The sequence below is a fragment of the Strongylocentrotus purpuratus genome, unplaced genomic scaffold (genome assembly GCF_000002235.5).
Source record: "Strongylocentrotus purpuratus isolate Spur 01 unplaced genomic scaffold, Spur_5.0 spur5_scaffold_10, whole genome shotgun sequence".
NCBI lineage: Eukaryota > Metazoa > Echinodermata > Echinoidea > Camarodonta > Strongylocentrotidae > Strongylocentrotus > Strongylocentrotus purpuratus.
In genome coordinates this window covers 3,577,946-3,597,260 of record NW_022145595.1, presented here as the reverse complement: position 1 = coordinate 3,597,260, position 19,315 = coordinate 3,577,946, and the positions used below count along the sequence as shown (strand labels likewise).

At 38.0% G+C, this 19,315-nt stretch overlaps 1 protein-coding gene across 6 annotated transcripts in view; it reads right to left on the bottom strand.

Moving 5' to 3' along the window:
- The window catches only part of LOC592929 (prolyl 4-hydroxylase subunit alpha-1), a 65,168-nt gene extending 52,846 nt beyond the window's left edge, over positions 1-12,322 (bottom strand). For 4 of the 6 annotated variants that reach the window (XM_030979210.1, XM_030979212.1, XM_030979211.1 and 1 more), the window contains exons 1-2: positions 12,027-12,118; positions 6,592-6,792 (exon numbers count right to left, since the gene is read on the bottom strand). In XM_030979210.1, coding sequence (XP_030835070.1) covers positions 6,592-6,792; positions 12,027-12,103 — 278 coding nt within the window. In that variant the 5' untranslated portion in view covers positions 12,104-12,118. Of the gene's footprint in view, positions 1-6,591; positions 6,793-11,414; positions 11,608-12,026; positions 12,119-12,255 lie in introns of those variants that run through there. The other 2 variants (XM_030979213.1, XM_030979214.1) reach the window with 2 other exon arrangements.
- Positions 12,323-19,315: the final 6,993 nt, after the last annotated feature.

Genomic DNA, 19,315 nt, shown 5'->3' with positions numbered 1-19,315 from the left:
AGGGGGGGGGGGGGGGGGGGAGGATTTTGATGTGAAATATTTTCAATCAAAAGTCGCCACCATATTATGTTCTACCTCATTTTCTTTTTCTTTCGCAATTTTGGAATCCTTTCATATAAATATATATTTTAAGTCATGACCTTTTATACAGGTATGCGAATTTTATATTTTTGACGTAACCTCAAAGGGGCGAGTTAAAAGCACACAGCTATGATGACAATTTGGCAAATCCAAATTCATAATTACTATCGTTTTGTCTACAACTAGTTCATCTAATAAACAAGGAATTACACCCAAGAGTCTGTTGGCCATTGGATAGGCCATGAATTCTTGTCGAACATGGAGACTTTTTGCGATCGGGGGCGGGGGAACTGAATTCAGACAAGGATTATTTTTTAATTTTTTTTTAATTTTTTTTTTATTGGGTGCTCAAACATAACATGAAAGCCAACTTGCTAAATTCTAAATTCAAACAAGGATTAAGAGTCAAGAACGGTACAATGAATCGACTTCTTTCTCTTTTAATTTAAGGAAAATTAATGTCAAAGCTTCCGCACGGGACTGGGGGGGGGGGGGGGCTGAATTCAGACAAGGATTAAGAGTCAAGAACGGTACAACGAATCGTCTTCTTTCTCTAGTAATTTAAGGAAATGTCAAAGCTTCCGCATGGGACGGGGGGGGGGGTGGGGGCTGAATTCAGACAAGGATTAAGAGTCAAGAACGGTACAACGAATCGACTTCTTTCTCTAATAATTTAATGACATGTCAAAGCTTCCACGCTTCGCACTGGAGGGGGGGGGGGGAACTGAATTCAGACAAGGATTAATAATCGAGAACGGTACAACGAATCGTCTGCTTTCTCTAGTAATTTATTGATGTCAAAGCTTCCGCACGGGACGGGGGGGGGGGGGGGGACTAAATTCAAACAAGGATTAAGAGTCAAGAACGGTACAACGAATCGACTTCTTTCTTTAATAATTTAATGACATGTCAAAGCTTCCACGCTTCGCACTGGAGGGGGGGGGGGGAAACTGAATTCAGACAAGGATTAATAATCGAGAACGGGACAACGAATCGTCTTCTTTCTCTAGTAATTTAATGAAATGTCAAAGCTTCCACGCTTCGCGCTGGAGGGGAGTGGGGGACTGAATTTAGATAAGCATTAATAGTCGAGAACGGTACACAAATCGTCTTCTTTCTCTAATAATTTCCGAAATGTCATATTTCCGCCTTGGATGGGGGGGGGGGGGGACTGAATTTAGATAAGCATTAATAGTCGAGAAATCGTCTTCTTTCTCTAGTAATTTAATGATTATGTCAAAGCTTCCGCACGGGACGAGAGGGGGGGGGGGGGACTGAATTTAGATAAGCATTAATAGTCGAGAAATCGTCTTCTTTCTCTAATATTGAAGGAAATGTCATATCTTCCGCGCGGGACGGGGGGGGGGGGTGGACTGAATTCAGACAAGGATTAAGAGTCAAGATCGGTACAACGAATCGTCTTCTTTCTCTAATAATTTAAGGAAGTGTCAAAGCTTCCACGCTTCGCACTGGAGGGGGGGGGGGAACTGAATTCAGACAACGATTAATAATCGAGAACGGTACAACGAATCGTCTGCTTTCTCTAGTAATTTGATGTCAAAGCTTCCGCACGGGACGGGGGGGGGGGGGGACTAAATTCAAACAAGGATTAAGAGTCAAGAACGGTACAACGAATCGTCTTCTTTCTCTAGTAATTTAATGAAATGTCAAAGCTTCCACGCTTCGCGCTGGAGGGGAGTGGGGGACTGAATTTAGATAAGCATTAATAGTCGAGAACGGTACACAAATCGTCTTCTTTCTCAAATAATTTCCGAAATGTCATATTTCCGCCTTGGATGGGGGGGGGGGGGGACTGAATTTAGATAAGCATTAATAGTCGAGAAATCGTCTTCTTTCTCTAGTAATTTAATGATTATGTCAAAGCTTCCGCACGGGACGAGAGGGGGGGGGGGGGGACTGAATTTAGATAAGCATTAATAGTCGAGAAATCGTCTTCTTTCTCTAATATTGAAGGAAATGTCATATCTTCCGCGCGGGACGGGGGGGGGGGGCGGGGTGGACTGAATTCAGACAAGGATTAAGAGTCAAGATCGGTACAACGAATCGTCTTCTTTCTCTAATAATTTCATGAAATGTCAAAGCTTCCGCACGGGACGGGGGGGGGGGGGGGTGGGGCTGAATTGATACAAGGATTAATAATCGAGAACGGTATACAACGCCAATCGTCTTCTTTCTCTAGTAATTTAATGAAACGTCAAAGCTTCGCGCAGGAGGAGGGGGGGGGCTGAATTCAGACAAGGATTAAGAGTCAAGAACGGTACTACGAATCGTCTTCTTTCTCTAAAAATTTCATGAAACCGCAAAGCTTCCGCACGGGACGGGGGGGGGGGGGGGGGGCTGAATTCAGACAAGGATTAAGAGTCAAGAACTGTACTACGAATCGTCTTCCTTCTTTAAAAATGTAATGAAATGTCAAAGCTTTCGCACGGGACGGGGGGGGGGGGGGGACTGAATTCAGACAAGGATTAAGAGTCAAGAACGGTACAACGAATCGAGTTCTTTCTCTAATAATTTAATGATATAAAGCTTCCACGCTTCGCACTGGAGGGGGGGAAACTGAAATCAGACAAGGATTAATAATCGAGAACGGTACAACGAATCGTCTTCTTTCTCTAGTAATTTAATGAAATGTCAAAGCTCCCACGCTGCGGCTGGAGGGGAGGAGGGGGGGGGGGTGGACATTAATAGTCGAGAACGGTACAACGAATCGTTTTCTTTGTGTAATAATTTAATGAATATTTATTGTCACTAAACAGAGATCCATATTTGACTATTCATTAAAATACTGCAGAAAAGGGATTTAATTCTAAAATCACCACTGAGATAATTCGCTATCATGAGTCATGACTGGTATCGTGATCTTAGCATTGCGAACTTAAGACTCCTCAATCATATCGATCGTAACAATTTTTAATAAAATTGCTGAATTTTATAATCAAAATTTTGTATCATTGTTTCAATTTTCGAAAAAAATAACCGACATGACATGACAAGTAGGGCCTAATTCAAACAGGCACATCACAACCACACAAACACACAAACAAGCAACAAAATAGGCCTACACCGCGAATAGATCGAGGAGCTCAAAATGACTGTCTAAATAATAGGAACACTAGACAAGATTAGTTTCGCATTATTACGATTAGAATTTTATAAAAAGAATCATGGGTATTAAATAAATAACTTGATACTTTATCGTCTTTATTAACAATTGATTTTCACATCTATCCCGATTTTGACTGTCGTAGACTTAATTTCCCCATCAATCTATTCTCTCGCTCTTTCCCTCCCTCCATCTTCCAAGTGTACCCCTTCCTCTCCCTCTCTCTTGTCTCCATCTTTTCTCATGTTTGTTTATCAACACCCAAGGAATTGCGCGCAGGGCCTTTGTTCAAACAAAGTTCAAGGGTTCAAATGGGCGGCATTTTGTCTCCTCGCATTCAAATCTCAAAATAGAACTCCAGTTCAGAATTGCGCAATATACCTCTCAGCCAAACATAAACAAAAGGTTTAGATTTTAATGGGTCAAGATTTACGTGTCGATACGTCTTTTTTACACGAGGTCGTGGACAGAATTGAGGTTAGATTTATCATGGAATGTGTTGATAAAACCCAAGCAATTTATATTTTGCATACTTAGATCTATAGCTTGAAATTAAATTGTTAGCAAACAAACTTCACTATTGTAAAACCCATCGATCTATAGCTTGTAATAAAAACTAATCAGGAATAATCTCAATCACATTGCTCTGCAATTCCAACGCTCTAGCTCGCTCACTCCATTTGGCTTGCGCCTATACCATGCGCGGAGATAGCCAACGTGGCTAGCTAGGCTGAGAGTACGTAGCGGCCGCGCTGTGTCTTCAGCTAGCGCATCCTTTTATGATTGCTGTGCATGTGCGCACTGAAATTCGTCCTCCTGCGTCGCGATGATTTCAAACTAATAATTAAATTTGGAGACTGCAGTCAGGCAAAGTGCGCGTACCAAATTCGTCCTCTTGCGTCGCGACGATTTCAATTTGATAATTAAATTTGGAGACTGCAGTCAGGCAAAGTGCGCGTACCAAATCGGCGCCGATCGTTCCATGCAGGATCCTGCATCGGAACGACAGCAATAATAAATATCTCATGCCTAAGTAGTGACCATGTTTCGTTGCGCTTTATTGGTATGCCTATGTCTGCGTTCGGGCAATACACAGCAATACGCAAGCCAAATATGCAAAGGTGTGACCAAGCCTTTTCTTAAGTCAAAGCAGACCGGGAGCCAAATATCTGAAAAAGCGGCTCCCGGTCCTTAAATTTTGTAGAGAACCGGGAGCCGTTTTCCAGGACCAGGAGCCGTTTCCAAAATTGATGAAATGTGTATTCTTTTAAATTATTTGTTAACCGTTACCTGTTATTTATTCATTACCCATTGTCATTAGTCTATCAGTACACTATAAAGTAAGCCTGTAAGTTGGGGCTTTGATCGGATCGGAAGATCAGAGCGACAGTACCAAAAATTTACCTTTTTTAACGAGGGCTTTTTCTGATTTTCCCTTATAAAAATAGCCCCCCTTAATTTTTTTTGCGGTGGCTTTTTTGGAGCTCATGGGGGCTTTTTTTAAAGGCTGTATTTTTAACAAACTTGATTTTCCCTGCTTAAATTCCAAGCAGGATTTATTCACTTTCTGTTAAACAGGTGGTTTACTGTATGATTTACACATTACTAAAACTAAAACTTCGTAAAATGTGTGTTTTGTTCAACTTGATGGTTTTCATAACAAAATATTATCACTGACACGCAGGCTAGGAATTAATTTTTTTATGTGGGCTACTTTTCCAATTGCCTAAAAAAAACTAAACAAGGGGCAACTTTAAGAAAAGTGGGGGCTACTTTTGAAAAAAAAGGGGGGGGGGGGGTTACTTTCTTAAGGATGCTATTTTCTTATCTTAGCCATATTGTAAGCTGTAACAATAAATTGTGTTTTTCCTTAGCCATCATACTGCTAGTGACAAAATTGGAACGCAATAATGTTATTTAGTCTTTTTGTCCCAAATTTTTATCATGGACAATGCAATCGCATTATAAATTGTAATTCCATTTAAAATTGTGTTATTTATAACTTAAAATCATTAAATGTTAGTGAATAATCTTTCTGTGTCCCACATACCGATTTATTTCTTAAAACGAAACATGCAAAATCATGGCCAGTTTTTTCTTCTTCCCCGTATAGACCCTAGACTCTAATTCTAAAGGCAAAGGCTAAGTCAGTTTCATTTCGTAGACAGAAATCATGCATCAATGACAATGAATGGGTCTGGCATCATATATAAATAATATAATTTAAATAAACAGTTGTAAGAAAATTTCTGGGGTATAGGAACATCATTAATATTTATTTACGGGTTTTTTATAACAAAATTCAATTTCTGTCTATGAAACTAGCTTTATACCGATTATACAGGAAAAAAATCCGGCATTGGATTTTGCATGTTTCGTTATAACACATATATCAGTATGTGGGACAATAGTACAAATATTCACTCACATTTAAATTTCAATGGTTTTCAGTAAAAAAATAACACAATTTTAAACGGAATCACATAATTTTCAATGGTAAAATTTTAGGTCAGAAAAAAGACTAAATAAACATAATTACGTACCAATTTGGTCCCTAACAGTTCAGCACTGACGATTGCAAATACTTATTTGGTTCATTTTAGAGGTGCACGCGCCGCTGAGCTGAGCTTGTTCTGTGTATTGAATGTGTGCGAACTGCGTATTCATAACGTGCACGAGTACGAAACTACTATGTACTCCGTATTTCCATCAGAGGCCGGGCAGCTTGGCGGCCGGGAGCTTTAATAGGGGGATACCGCACGCGGTATAGATCTACATGTAGCTACAGTAGGTAAGACCACCGATTCGCTGCTATCACAAAACTTTTTAAATGTTGATGGAAGTTTCTAGTTTTTAAGTTTCTAGTTTGAACGGAGATTTCACTTAGACTCATCAATATATTCATTTTATTTTATTCATTTTTTTTGCCCTCGTCTTGATTTTTACCGTGGCAATTTCAAAGGTTTAGGGTGCGAATCGCCCATCACCGCCGTGTATTTTTTTTGTGAGTAGGAGATAGCGGTCGCTCGTACTCGTGCTGCAATTGTTTCAGGGCGATTTTAATTAGGATTCTCATTATAAAATGATTTTTTAGGGTTCATTCAGTCCACATTTAACTTGAATTAAGTAAGTTTTTGCCACATTTGTGAACATTTAGTGCTAGACATGTGGAAGTTTCTGAAACCGGAAATGTTAAATCTCCAAGACCGGGCGCCAAAAATTGAAAATGACCGGCGCCCGGTTCTCATTTTCCCCGTCTTACCGGGCGCCAAAGGTCGTTGAGTAAAAATCGCCCGGCGCCAGGTTAATGAAAGGCTTGGGTGTGACTGAGGCATTAAACACTGCCCTGTTTTCAATAGCATCGCATCTTATTATTTTTGGGTTACCTTTTGATTTTCTCTAGTCTCTCCTCCTCCTGTTGAATGTACTCATCTAGTGCACCTAACAGGTTTCCCTCAGTGTAGATGACATTCTCCAGGTCGACAAGGGCAGTAAATACTTCACCTTTGACCTGGCATAAACCTATACTCAGCAGTACCATTAACTTCCACATGATGCTGTTTATCCAAAGTTTTCTCCAGAACAATCTGCAACAATAAGTAATAATCAAACAAATCAATAATGGTTCATTCATATACAAAATGTACCATTATATCATCTCATGAAGAGCATAACAAAGTGGATTATTCATGTTCATACTATATACCTGCATTATTAACATCTTAAAAAGTAAGGCATATTAAGGCCCCAATGCACTACATATAGCTATTTGCGCCCTCTATACAGCCAACAATGCTTAAGCGGTACCCGTCGATCCCCCATGATGCCCTTTTTCTTATGTTAAAGGGACTTGGTAACATTGTTCAGAGGAGAGATAGTGGTGCTAAAGCCCCAGTCCCATATAAAGCCGGACCAGCACGGACGAGCACGGACCACTCCGGACCATCCCGGACCATGGTCTGGGGTGATCCGGGATGGTCCGGGATGTTTTGTTAAAAAAAGTGTGATGCTTTTAAGCTACAGTCCCATATACGTTCCGGACCGTCCCGGACCATCCCGGACCCCATCCGGGGTGATCCGGGATTCGGTCCGTGTTGACACCGTGTTGGCACCGGGGTGGTCCTGGATGGTCCTGGATGGTCCTGGATGGTCCTGGATGGTCCTGGGCGGTCAATAACTCACTCCCGGACTGCCACGGATCAACACGGACCGCCCCGGCGCCACTACGGATGACCCCGGACCCAGCACGGTGGCTACACGGATCACCCCGGATCAAACTATTGTCCCGGACCGTCCCGGACCACCCCGGCAGTTTTTGACCGTCAAAAACATCCGGGGTCGACTCCCGGACCGCCCAGGACCATCCAGGACCATCCAGGACCACCCCGGTGCCAACACGGTGTCAACACGGACCGAATCCCGGATCACCCCGGATGGGGTCCGGGATGGTCCGGGACGGTCCGGGACGTATATGGGACTGTAGCTTTAGGTAGTGACTTCAATGCTTGATGTACAATTAAAGATAATCTGAAAATTAGAGTGAAAACGGACCATTATTAACTAGAAATATCGCAATCTGTATTGCCGCGCAATGCGAATGTAGTGGCAGTGGCAGCGATTTTGTGTCATCTTTATGTTCAAAGGAGGGACAAAGATCCCCTCCCCGAAACAAAAGAATGACGTAGAGATTGTAGAGATTGTCAAGAGTGTCTCAGACTATTATCAAGACTAGGAGCAGCATCACCAAAACAATATGTGTGTAGATTAGAGTAATGCATTTCTGTAGAAAATTTGAAAAAAATCTTTCAAGAAATGTAGCAGTTAGAGCGCACAAAAGACAGCCACCAAATATGACCTTTGACCCTATAACAGACGGAACACAGGTGGCAGCATCGCCAAACACTAAAGCTGTGTAGATTGTACTAAGACACACCTCCATACAACATTTTAAAGAAATCTGTCAGGAAATGTGGCAGTTAGAGCGCATAAAAGACATACATGTATATGACCTTTGACCATATAAAAGACAAAACAATGAGGGCAGCATTGCCCAATAGTGAAGATTGTACCAAGTAGGCCTGAGTCATCACGGGTTTTGCCGAACCCGGGTTTGACTTGAAAATTTCGGCGGGGACCGGGTACCCAAAATTTTCACCACTGCACTGACACTAAAAATCGTGTGCATGCAGCGACTGGAGTTAGATTAAGTTGCTGTTCTAATAATGCGACGGAAAAGACAGTTACTGCTTTCAAAACAATAAAATAATCAATTGAGTTAAATTAAGATGCTTTAAAAAATAAATGGATATCGTTTCAGTTGACGGTAGATGTTTTTATAGCTCAAAATTGAGGCTGCAAGAAAGGAATCATGCTTTGTGCGTGGTACCGAGTGCGTTCAGAAACGGAAGTGGAAATATGACCCACTGAAGACTGAGCAAGTTAAAGATGAAGTTGAGTTCTGGTCATGCGATTGCATTGTGAAAGAAACGGTGTGGAACCGACCAGAAAAGGTTGATCATCTAGCATATAAGAATTTGTGTGTATTGCAAGGTTCTGGAATCATCAAAATGATAAGAAATGTGGTCAAGTCTTGGTAAAGTTACTAACACTGTACACAGAAAGATGTATATGGGACTACATGAACACGTGGCGTAAAAAGCCGGCCCCCCGATTTTTACGATGTTACATGCATATTTAGAATATGAAGGCATTTGAAGAGCCATGCTTTTCAGGGAACATGTCTTATCTGATGTTCTTCCACACTTGCATAATAAGAATGAGTAATGCTCACAAATTATTTTTCACCTCTTCCCAGAACTCAACCTTCTCTTTAAGAAAGTCCCACACACAAGACTAAAATGTTGATCAGACTATTACAATTAAATCGTAATACTACTAGGCATTAATTTAATAAGCAAATCTTAATCGACTACGGGGGTAATGGTGCAAACTATTATCTCCGAGGTGATCTCGGGGCTACTATCATCCCGAGCTGCAAGGCGAAGGATGATGGTAGCCCCGAGATCACCGAGGCGATGATAATTGTATCCATTGCCCGAGTAAAGGAGGCTAATATTTGTTTTATATCCGATTCTGCAGACAGTTTAGCTTCAGCTAGATTTTACAAAGCGCAACATGCATACATGTAATACAGTCGATGCGCGCTCATTTGACATTGACATTGACTTTGACATTTCGCGTAACCTACATGTACTTTGCAATGCGTATTCAATGGGCAAGGGTGGGCAAGTGGGGTAGCAGCAAAAAACTACTTTACAAAAGTACTATCTCAGGTAGATAGTACTTATCTATATTTAATCATGTGAACTCGTTTAGACCAATCAGATTGCAGGATTCTGTATACAAAATTTGAACAAAATCCTTCGAAAAATGTGGCCTATAGAGCACACACAAACCATCCAAAAGATAAACCTATAGAAGACGGAACACTGGGGGCAGCATCACCAAAAGTTAAAGGTGTGTAGATTATAGAAAGATACACCTCCATACAAAGTTTGAAAGATACCTGTTAAGGATTAATGCAGTTAGATCCCAAACCACAGTGTAGAGTGCCACAAGGATATCTATCATGATATGACCTTTGACCCTATAAAAGATGGAACACTAGAGGCAGCATCACCAAAATCTGTAGGCTTGTAGATTATACCAAGATACACCTTCATTCAAAATTTGAATGAAATCCCTTGAGAAATCTGGCCTATAGAGCCAGAGTTGGGCGGTAAATACCGGTGGCGGTAATTACCGGCGGTAAATACCGTCCAGTAAATAAGATGCGCGTCCGGTAAATATGTAAAAAACAGGAAATACGATTTTAATTCTCTATCTATTAATAATTTTACTTGTTTTGAGCCTCATAACTGAAAATATTGTTCTGAAATAATTAGCAGCACAATACTCATAGTACATGTAGGAACACACAAACAGATTTATAAAATCCTCACTGCATACAAAATTGTACACACGCAAACAAATGGCATTTTGTGCATATGCTAATAGGTATTCATGAATATGGTAATTAGCAACTGGGAACCAAAACCTTCACACAAGTTACTTTTATCGTAAAGTTTAAGATATTTGAATAAAATCAGTGAAAATTTGAACATAATCGGGCAAGGAATAAGGAAGTTAAAGCTTTTTGAAATGACTAGTCACTAGAGGGCGATATTCAATTTGATGACCCGGAAGGGACATAATTTCATTTCATTTGCATGAAGTACCATAAATAATCAATGGAGCGAAATCTCACAATTCTGTGTAGAAGTTTAGTGTTCCAAATTTAGCTCTACCAGATAAGGCAAACCAAATCAAAATCAGTCAAAAAATGAGAGAAAAGAAGCAATTTTTGTTATTTTTGGACTAAATTTGCATAAATTACCATAATTAATTAATGGAGAACAATTTCTGTGGACAAGTTTAGTGTACCAAAGTTAGCTCTACGATATAAAGCAAACCAAATCAAAATCGGTCGAGAAATGAAGGAGAAGAAGCCTTTTTGTGATTTTGAATAAATTTGCATAAATTAGCATAGATAATGAATTTCACGATTCTGTGTAGAAATCTCCCTAAATCCCCCTCCTAGCCTAGCCCTATCATATGAAACAATCAGAATCAAAATCGGTTGAAAATAACGAAGAAGAAGCATTTTGAAAATCTTGATGTTGATGCCACAACAAAGTCCAAGTTTGTTGACCTTAAATGACCTTTGACCTTAACTTAGTGACCTGAAATTCTACTCACATGATTGGGGAGACTTGATCACCCTACAGTCCAAGTTTCATTGATTAAGAACTTATACTTTCAAAATTATATCAAAAATTCAAAAACTTAACCTTAGGTTAAGTTTTTGATGTTAACGCCGCCGTCGCCGTCACCAGAAAAGCGGCGCCTATGTCTCGCTTATTGCTACGCAGGCGAGACAAAAATGTCATTGTGCATATTTTTTTTAAATTAGTAAGCTGATCTACCAAAGATTATATTTGGCTGTTTTGTTTGTGTATTTTGGTTACTGAAATTACTGTTATTATGAAAACCATTGTACATTATCACCATTATATTTTCTGTGGCATCACCATTTCTTAGAAAGTGTTTTTTGCTTTTGTTTTGTTCTTATTCATTTTTTCTTTTGTTGTTCTTTTACCAAAGACTTAAATAGTCAAGTTTTCAAGTTCAATACCAAAGTATTGCTCACTTCACTTCATTGCAAAGAAAAGGCTAACTCCAAGTTCAAGTTGAACAAGTTGAACACTAAAGAGGCTACTCAAGGGGCCTACGTGAGCCCTTGTAGATGTTCAATGGATACAGACTAGACTACCTGTCTACTGCTAGTGCTAGCTAGACACAGTTCCAGGGTAGTTGATGCACATGTGGCTGTGGCAGTTATGTGCTAGAAAGTTCAATTACAGATGTCACTGTAATCAGACACCTTCCGCTTGCTAGCCCTCTCACTGACGGGTCGGCTTGGTGCCACGAGTACAAAATGCCTGCAACATCCACACCGGCCTCACATCCGCATCTCGAATACCAGCAGCGCAGATTCGTTATCAAAACAACATAGCCTTCTGTACACACATACACTTCCATCGCTAGACTTTTACTCGGCCCGCTCAATAAGCAAGAAAAAATCAACGACTGCGACTGGGATGATCTGTAATTCTGTATACTAAAAATTGTAAAAAGACAAAAACAAATGGATAGCTAAACGGAAGATTTTATCGCGAAAAGACAGACAAATGTCCAAGATATGAGAGCAAGAGGTGTCATAGTCATACGTAAACCAAAAGGCTAGCCAATGCGCACTCACTGCCTTTGCTTACGGCACGATGAGAGATGCAGTCCCGCTGTCTCCGGGCCAGAGCACTTGACGAAGCCGAAGTGCATGCAAAGTGTAAACGAAATTGTTCCCGTGCTACACTTCAAACATTACAAAACAAGCTCAAAGATTAAGATAATACTACTTAAACACATCCATTGTCACACGAGTTTTGAAGAAAAACACATGAAAACTGTAAGAATGGAAACACATTTCTTACCTGTCACTTCCTATCTCCTTCGCTTGTTCGCATTAGTTATCAGTGACGTCGACTGTACGCGTACGTATCCGTACGTCGTATATGTACGTCGCGTAAAAATCTTTCTACAAATTTGCAATGCATGCAAAAACAATGCGACTTGAGGCTAGCCTTCCTTCAATCCAGTTCAAAACGAAGTTTTGGGCTTTTACACTTCAAAACAGGGAATCACCTCAATCTCAAAACTATGGAATTTGATTCGTTGTCTGAAGGGAAATCAACACAAAAAACTCATTCTAAGATATCAGCATTAAAAGTAGATTCAGGAAAGCATTTTCTGAAGACCAGTATAGTAAAACAAAAAAGGGAAATAAAGAACTGCAAGATGATAAAGGAGAACATGATTATACTGAGGGTCTGTAATTCATATATCACTAGAGATATTATTTCCAATATTAACATGAACTTTGTTTTAATTTGTCATGTTTCACAATATTTGATGTTATGTTAAATTCGTGTATATGAGTTTGTTAGATGAATCATTATAGGCTTTCATTTGATTGACCATACATGTACCATGCACATCAAGCAATTCCAAGATGATGACATTATTGTGAATAGACGTTACGAGAAAAACACTGCCTTCTCACTTATTGGACTGTTTTTGTGAGTTAAATACAAGGATGGTTTCTGTAACGGTTTTTTAAAGATGTCTTTAGCCTGGCAATAATGATATTTTGTGACTATTTATTATTCTTATTTTCCGTAGAGTCACTGTCAAAATCGATACAGTTTTCATCTTTCCCCCAAAGGTAGTTTAGCCTAATGTAGTGGCACAACAAGATGCATCTGGAATGCAAACTGCATAATTGGTGATAATCATGTGATCATTTTACTTCACAGAATCACATGGTTAATTAGAATAGGGCGCTGGTAAATGCATATACATGTACTTTATTCATGATAATTCATGTTAGCTAATTTTTTATTCCGATATGTAAAAAAGAAGAACTTTTAATTAACAAACACTATCTATATCCATGTTGCATTCCGGAAGCGTCTTTTTGTGCATATCGCTTTGAAAACCTGCCTGTATTGAGATGAGTAGATTGTCATACATGTTTGTTTTGCACTCTACCCTTCGTAATAAACTGATTGCTATTTGGACAATCATGTGTGGAGGTATATTCACATGCCAGTATACACTGTGTTTGCATGGGCTTTGGATAGGCAAGCTGCACATACATGGTAATGTAAAGCATACAGGAATGTTGTATTCTTGTGTTCCAATTATTCATTTGTTGTTAAACATTCCACTCCTGTTTTGTGCAGTGATTCAAACAATTATTGTATCAAAAGGCAATAAAATGATAATCATTTCAACAAATTTTTGATTGAATTTGATTTTTTTTTTATAGATACACCAAAGATTTTTGCATTTTATCGTATTGTAACCATTTTGTTTTTCTTTCGAGAAAGAGGTTGAACATGATTATGTTGAAGTATTTATTTGTTTATAAACATGGTATTATATACACATTTAGATAGAAGTCAGTGATTATTAAATAAAAGAGATAGAGCGGTGTGGTATTGGGTACACTCATTTCCCAATGATTTTTATGATATATAACTAACGTGATAATGTGATGTTATATATGATACATTATATGATACAATAAAATTATTCTTTCTGAACTAAATACTGTGCCTGATCATGAATGTCATTCATGTGTTTTTTACATTGAGAATTAGTATGGCTAGTTTTTCCTTGCCGTGAAGACCCCTTGTTTGCAAATGCACAAAAACTGAGTAAAACAAATGAATTTGCATGCATAAGGGATATTTATTTCATGTTTGCAAAATAAACACTGCTGTCCTTTCTTTTGTATAATTGTATTGTTCTCCCCCCCCCCCCCTGCATATTTGACATACTTTCCCTTGTAAAATCAAAGATTCAAATGCAATTGTGACATGAATCATTTCATGATCAGTTTCTAGACAATTCATTTTTTATAGATCACCCTCATTTTATATATTTTTAAAGTCCAGTACAATAGTATAGTGAACATGATACTTGATTGATCGATTGATTGAATTACAATATTAATGATTTCTTGATTGCAGTAATGAGTGGATTAAATGAATGAAACATAAAATGATTAGATTGAATGAGTGAAACATAAATGATTAGATTGAATGAATGAAACATCAATGATTCCATGATTTTAATCGTGAGTGGATTAAATGAGTGAAACATCAATGATTCCATGATTGAAGTCATGATTAGATTAAATGAGTGAAACATCAATGATTCCATGATTGAAGTCATGATTAGATTAAATCATGGAATCATGATTGAAGTCATGATTAGATTAAATGAGTGAAACATCAATGATTCCATGATTGAAGTCATGATTAGATTAAATCATGGAATCATGATTGAAGTCATGATGAGATTGAATGAGTGAAACATCAATGATTCCATGATTGTAATAGTGAGGGGATTGAATGAGTGAAACATCAATGATTCCATGATTGTAATAGTGAGGGGATTGAATGAGTGAAACATCAATGATTTCAAGGTACAAAACTAATTCATTAACGCAACAAATCAAACACAAAATGCAGACTTTCTTTCATTGTTACAATGTAATTTAATGACAATAACAGCTAAAAGGACACACAGGTGTACAATACAAAGATTTCTGACAGAAGTTATACATCACTCAGACCGTGATAATATAACATATACGAACAACCAACTACAATACCATATTCCGCACAAAAAAAAACTTTTTATTGATATAAACTTCTGTACTAAAAAACAATTTTCAGAAAAAAAGGCTAAAAGTTTGTACGACTCAATTGTTGTTCTTGTATACTGGAACTCAGTAACCCACCCCCCCCCCCCCCTTTTTTTTTGTTGCTGTGGGGGCTTACATATATTTCACTGCCATTTCAGCAGATTAAAGTTTTCGGTTCAATTATTCTGATATAGTTAAAGGTATTACACAGTTTGGGAAATTTTGAAAAATGGGTGGATAGTGATTCTTTACAATTTTGATATATTTGGATGCCCCTGTGGATGTATTAAAAACACCAGAAATTTTAGCCCCTAAAACACTTCTGCTTTCGAGAAAAATTGAATATAAAGATTTACCGGTGCTCCCGGTAAATTTTGATAAATTTCAAATAGCTTCTACGGCCGCATAATGGTAGCTGCGACCATGAAAATCTCAGAGTATGCAGTTGTGGTATATAATTTCCGAATGAGAATAGCTAATCGTTCGATTTTAGTCAATAAACATTGTTTTATAGCTTAATTAATATCTTGACCTTGAGAGGGAGCTATTCAACATAAAATGTTTATTACTTACAATTTCATAACTTTAGAGTCGATTTTGACCGCGACAACGATCACTGAATATTGCAGGATCGTATATGCTTCCAATATGTTCATTTGAACCAAATTCATGACCCCATACCAAAACTTTGTATTACCTTTAAGAAAAAAACCCACCAAAATCAGCCAATCGTAATGGGGTTAGCAAAAATGTATGACCTCCAAACGAAAGTCCTGTTCTTTTGTTATTACCAGTCATGGATGCCAAAAGAAAAAGTAAGAGGTAAGGCAAAGTGTACAGTTTCTGAATTCAGCATGATAAGATCAGTAACTTGATATGCATTTTGCTAAAAAGTCAGGCATTTGTAAAGTAAGTAGTGGGAAGATGACCAATGAGACTGGGAAAATAAACATAACCAGCCTTATTAATTAATAGCAGCCAAAAATTAAAAAAATTAAATTCAGAACGATACTAGAAACAATAAAAAGCCTGTTGCAAGGTTTCTGTCCTCTTATGCATTCCTTTATTATTTTCAGCATAATTTTGACATTTCGAACATTGATAAGAAAATTTAGAAAATAAAAACTTTTAGATGTACACCCATGACATACTTCAATTCAATTCCAATAAAATATGTTAAAAAATACTAAAATCATGACAGAATAACAGTATAAATCCATCAAGAATACAAAATAAGGTAAAATGATCAAACAATAAAGCGACACATCAGATAACAACGAAAGATAATGCATTATTGGAATTGAGTGGCCATAAAAAAACTACGAGGATTTGTCGAGAAGACCACGCTTAATAAAGGTAAAATAAGTTGTATTGGACAATCAAAATAATATAGAAAATTTAACAATTAAAAGAGTACTATAAAGGAATAAATAATTACGAATATATGACAAACTAAAAAAGAACCAACATACTACCGCACAAACACAGGACAAGGCAGTAAATCAAGAATTCAAAATTTCAAACACTTGTGATTAAATACGATTTGAGTTTACTTTTAAAAGTATTCATCTATTAACCCTTACCGTACTGTGGGGGGGGGGGGCCTGGGAAGACCCCCCCATCACAATATTTTCAGAGATTGCACTGCAACCGCTTGGAATTTTGAATTGTCGTTTCATGACTTTTTTCCCTCAAGTCTTACGCACATTTTTATACCATTTTCGTCAAAATCGGATATACCTGTAAGGTGTTACATAACAATTAGTATGCGCATGTGATCCAAAAAGTGCTATAATTGCATATATTCATGTACAAGCAGAAATGAGAATATGAATTGATATCAATTTGCTTTTTATATGTAACTCGAAGTAACTTGACGTATTCCAGAACAAAAGAATACATTAGAAATAAAACAATAGACATAAGAAATCCAAACAAAAATACATAAGAAAATAAAATGATGAATTTCGAATGCGTAGTTTGCGTATGCATAATTTATGCAAATTAACCTAGATGCATTTTCAAATATCATAAAAATAATGAAACCTCATGAATTTGAGATGAAGGAAACATTTATTCAATACATTTTCAAGATTCTTCACAAGTCAACAAACAAATATGTAGAGTTTTCTGTAAAATGCATAAAATTAGCATTTTGCATAATTAATTAGACTATCATGACACAAATTTGCATATTAGGAAAAAACTAATTATACCATCTTGTTCCTTACGTAAATATCTACAAACATGCAAATTTTCATGTTTATCAAGAGGCCCCCCCCCCCCCCCCCCCCCCGTCAGTGAGGTGCTCAAAATAGCCCAGTAGAGGGTTAGATTTTATTTTTAGTGGAAGATTATTAAGTGATACTACACGCCAAATTGATTGAAAACCAGGTAAAGATTCTGCATAACGTTTAATGTAATATAGTTTTCAATGATATTTCAGTGAAGAAATTTCAATGTTGAATCATAGTATGCAAAACTTTTGGATATATTTCTGGATATGTTTCCTGTTATATTAGATTTGTTAATGTTAAAGTCAGATAAAATTGATATGCCATTAAGGTACTGCATTTTAATAGAACATTTGAATGTACTTTTTGACCAAAGTACTTTGATGTTTATCGAAAGGATATTATATACTGGGAGTCATGCGCACAAAGGTGAAGTGCCTTCCTGAAGATTTTTCCTCGGGTTTTAAAAAAACACTTATTTTCCAAACTCTGACTTACATTTTATGACTTTACTTTTATTGCATTCCCTTGGAGTGACTTGTTGCATGTATCGAGTCATTAAACAACATTTGATTTTGAGTGAATGAGTAATATGAAACGTGAAATTATTTTTCATGTGAGATAAAATAAGCATAGGCCTATGATGAGTGGGGTACATCCTGTTATCACTGATTCTTTGACTGAGTAAAGCATTACTCACTAAATTAGGTGGAGCAATTTACTCACCACATTTGGTTAAACAACAAACTTATTTTAGTAAATACAGAAATCCTCCTTTGTTATGTCTCCATAGTGTCATTGATTTATTTGGGTATTTTGGTCAGTAGAATTACCCGAATATTTTTAGTTCTAATTTGTTTTGTGCATAAGCCACTAGAGGTTAAATCGAGGGTTCAGTGACACAAAGACGTAACTCCACCAACACCCCATTAAAGTCATTGGCTAGTGAAACATAGATTTAACTCCTTAAGGCCCAAGTGCTCAGTGACACAAACCACTTTTTTTCAAAATGGCCCAAATGAAGTAACGTCTTTTTGTCACTGACCCCTCGATATGTGGTACAACAAAATGCGGCCTAAAGCCAGAATTGAGCACTCGGTACTCTGAGAGATGCCCTACACTTCCACAATAGTGTACTGCCAAGGAGAAGAACAAAAAATGGCAGATGATCTATCACGTCACACTTTGACGCCTACTCAGTCAAGTACAGAAAGGGTAACAGAGCAGTATATTCAATTTGTTGCAAAAGAATCCACACTAAATGCAAGGACAACCCACGATGTTGAAAAAGCATCAGAAAAAGAAGTAGAATTGATCAATTGATACAGGTAAGGAGATGACTAGATGAAGGGGATTGGGGGAAAACAACTGCACATTACACAACAGTGCAAAATGAGTTAAGTAGACTAGTCAACCCAGTATTGAGAGGCACAAGACTAGTAACCCCCAACAAAAAGAGAGGGAAAAGCATTGTATTGACTCAAAGAGGTCAACAGGGCATAGCATAGCATCAGGGCACAGGGTACGTAACCATACGCCATCGTACACCAGCTTACGCATAACCTACGCAGGGACTACTCCGAAGCAATATTTTTGTCATGAATACGCAGCCTAATTTTGGGGTAGTCCGTACGCCACATTATCAACTCTAAGCAGATCCTGTGTGAAAGGGGCTTTAGTCATTCCAACATAAATGAACAAAGTCTATACATGTAGGTCTCAAAAATCGATATCATATCAACAGAAACAAACAGAGCCTTATGTTTTTGAAAAATGTAAGTCATACCAGCAGAAACCAACAGTGGCTATTAATCTTCAATCTTCAAGTGAACTCGCTGAACACGACAGGTCGGCCAGAAACTTTTTCAAGCGTTACAACAGTAAATGGGGATATACTCTGTTTGGCAGGTGTCTCGGTGCAGAGTCCCCTCAAGCCAGCGCTGCGCAAAAGACAAAGTTTGGATGGATGAGATTCGCCCAAGCTGATCATTGAGGAATCCCGTCTACTCTACCTTGTCATCCAGCTAATGAAGAATCAACTAG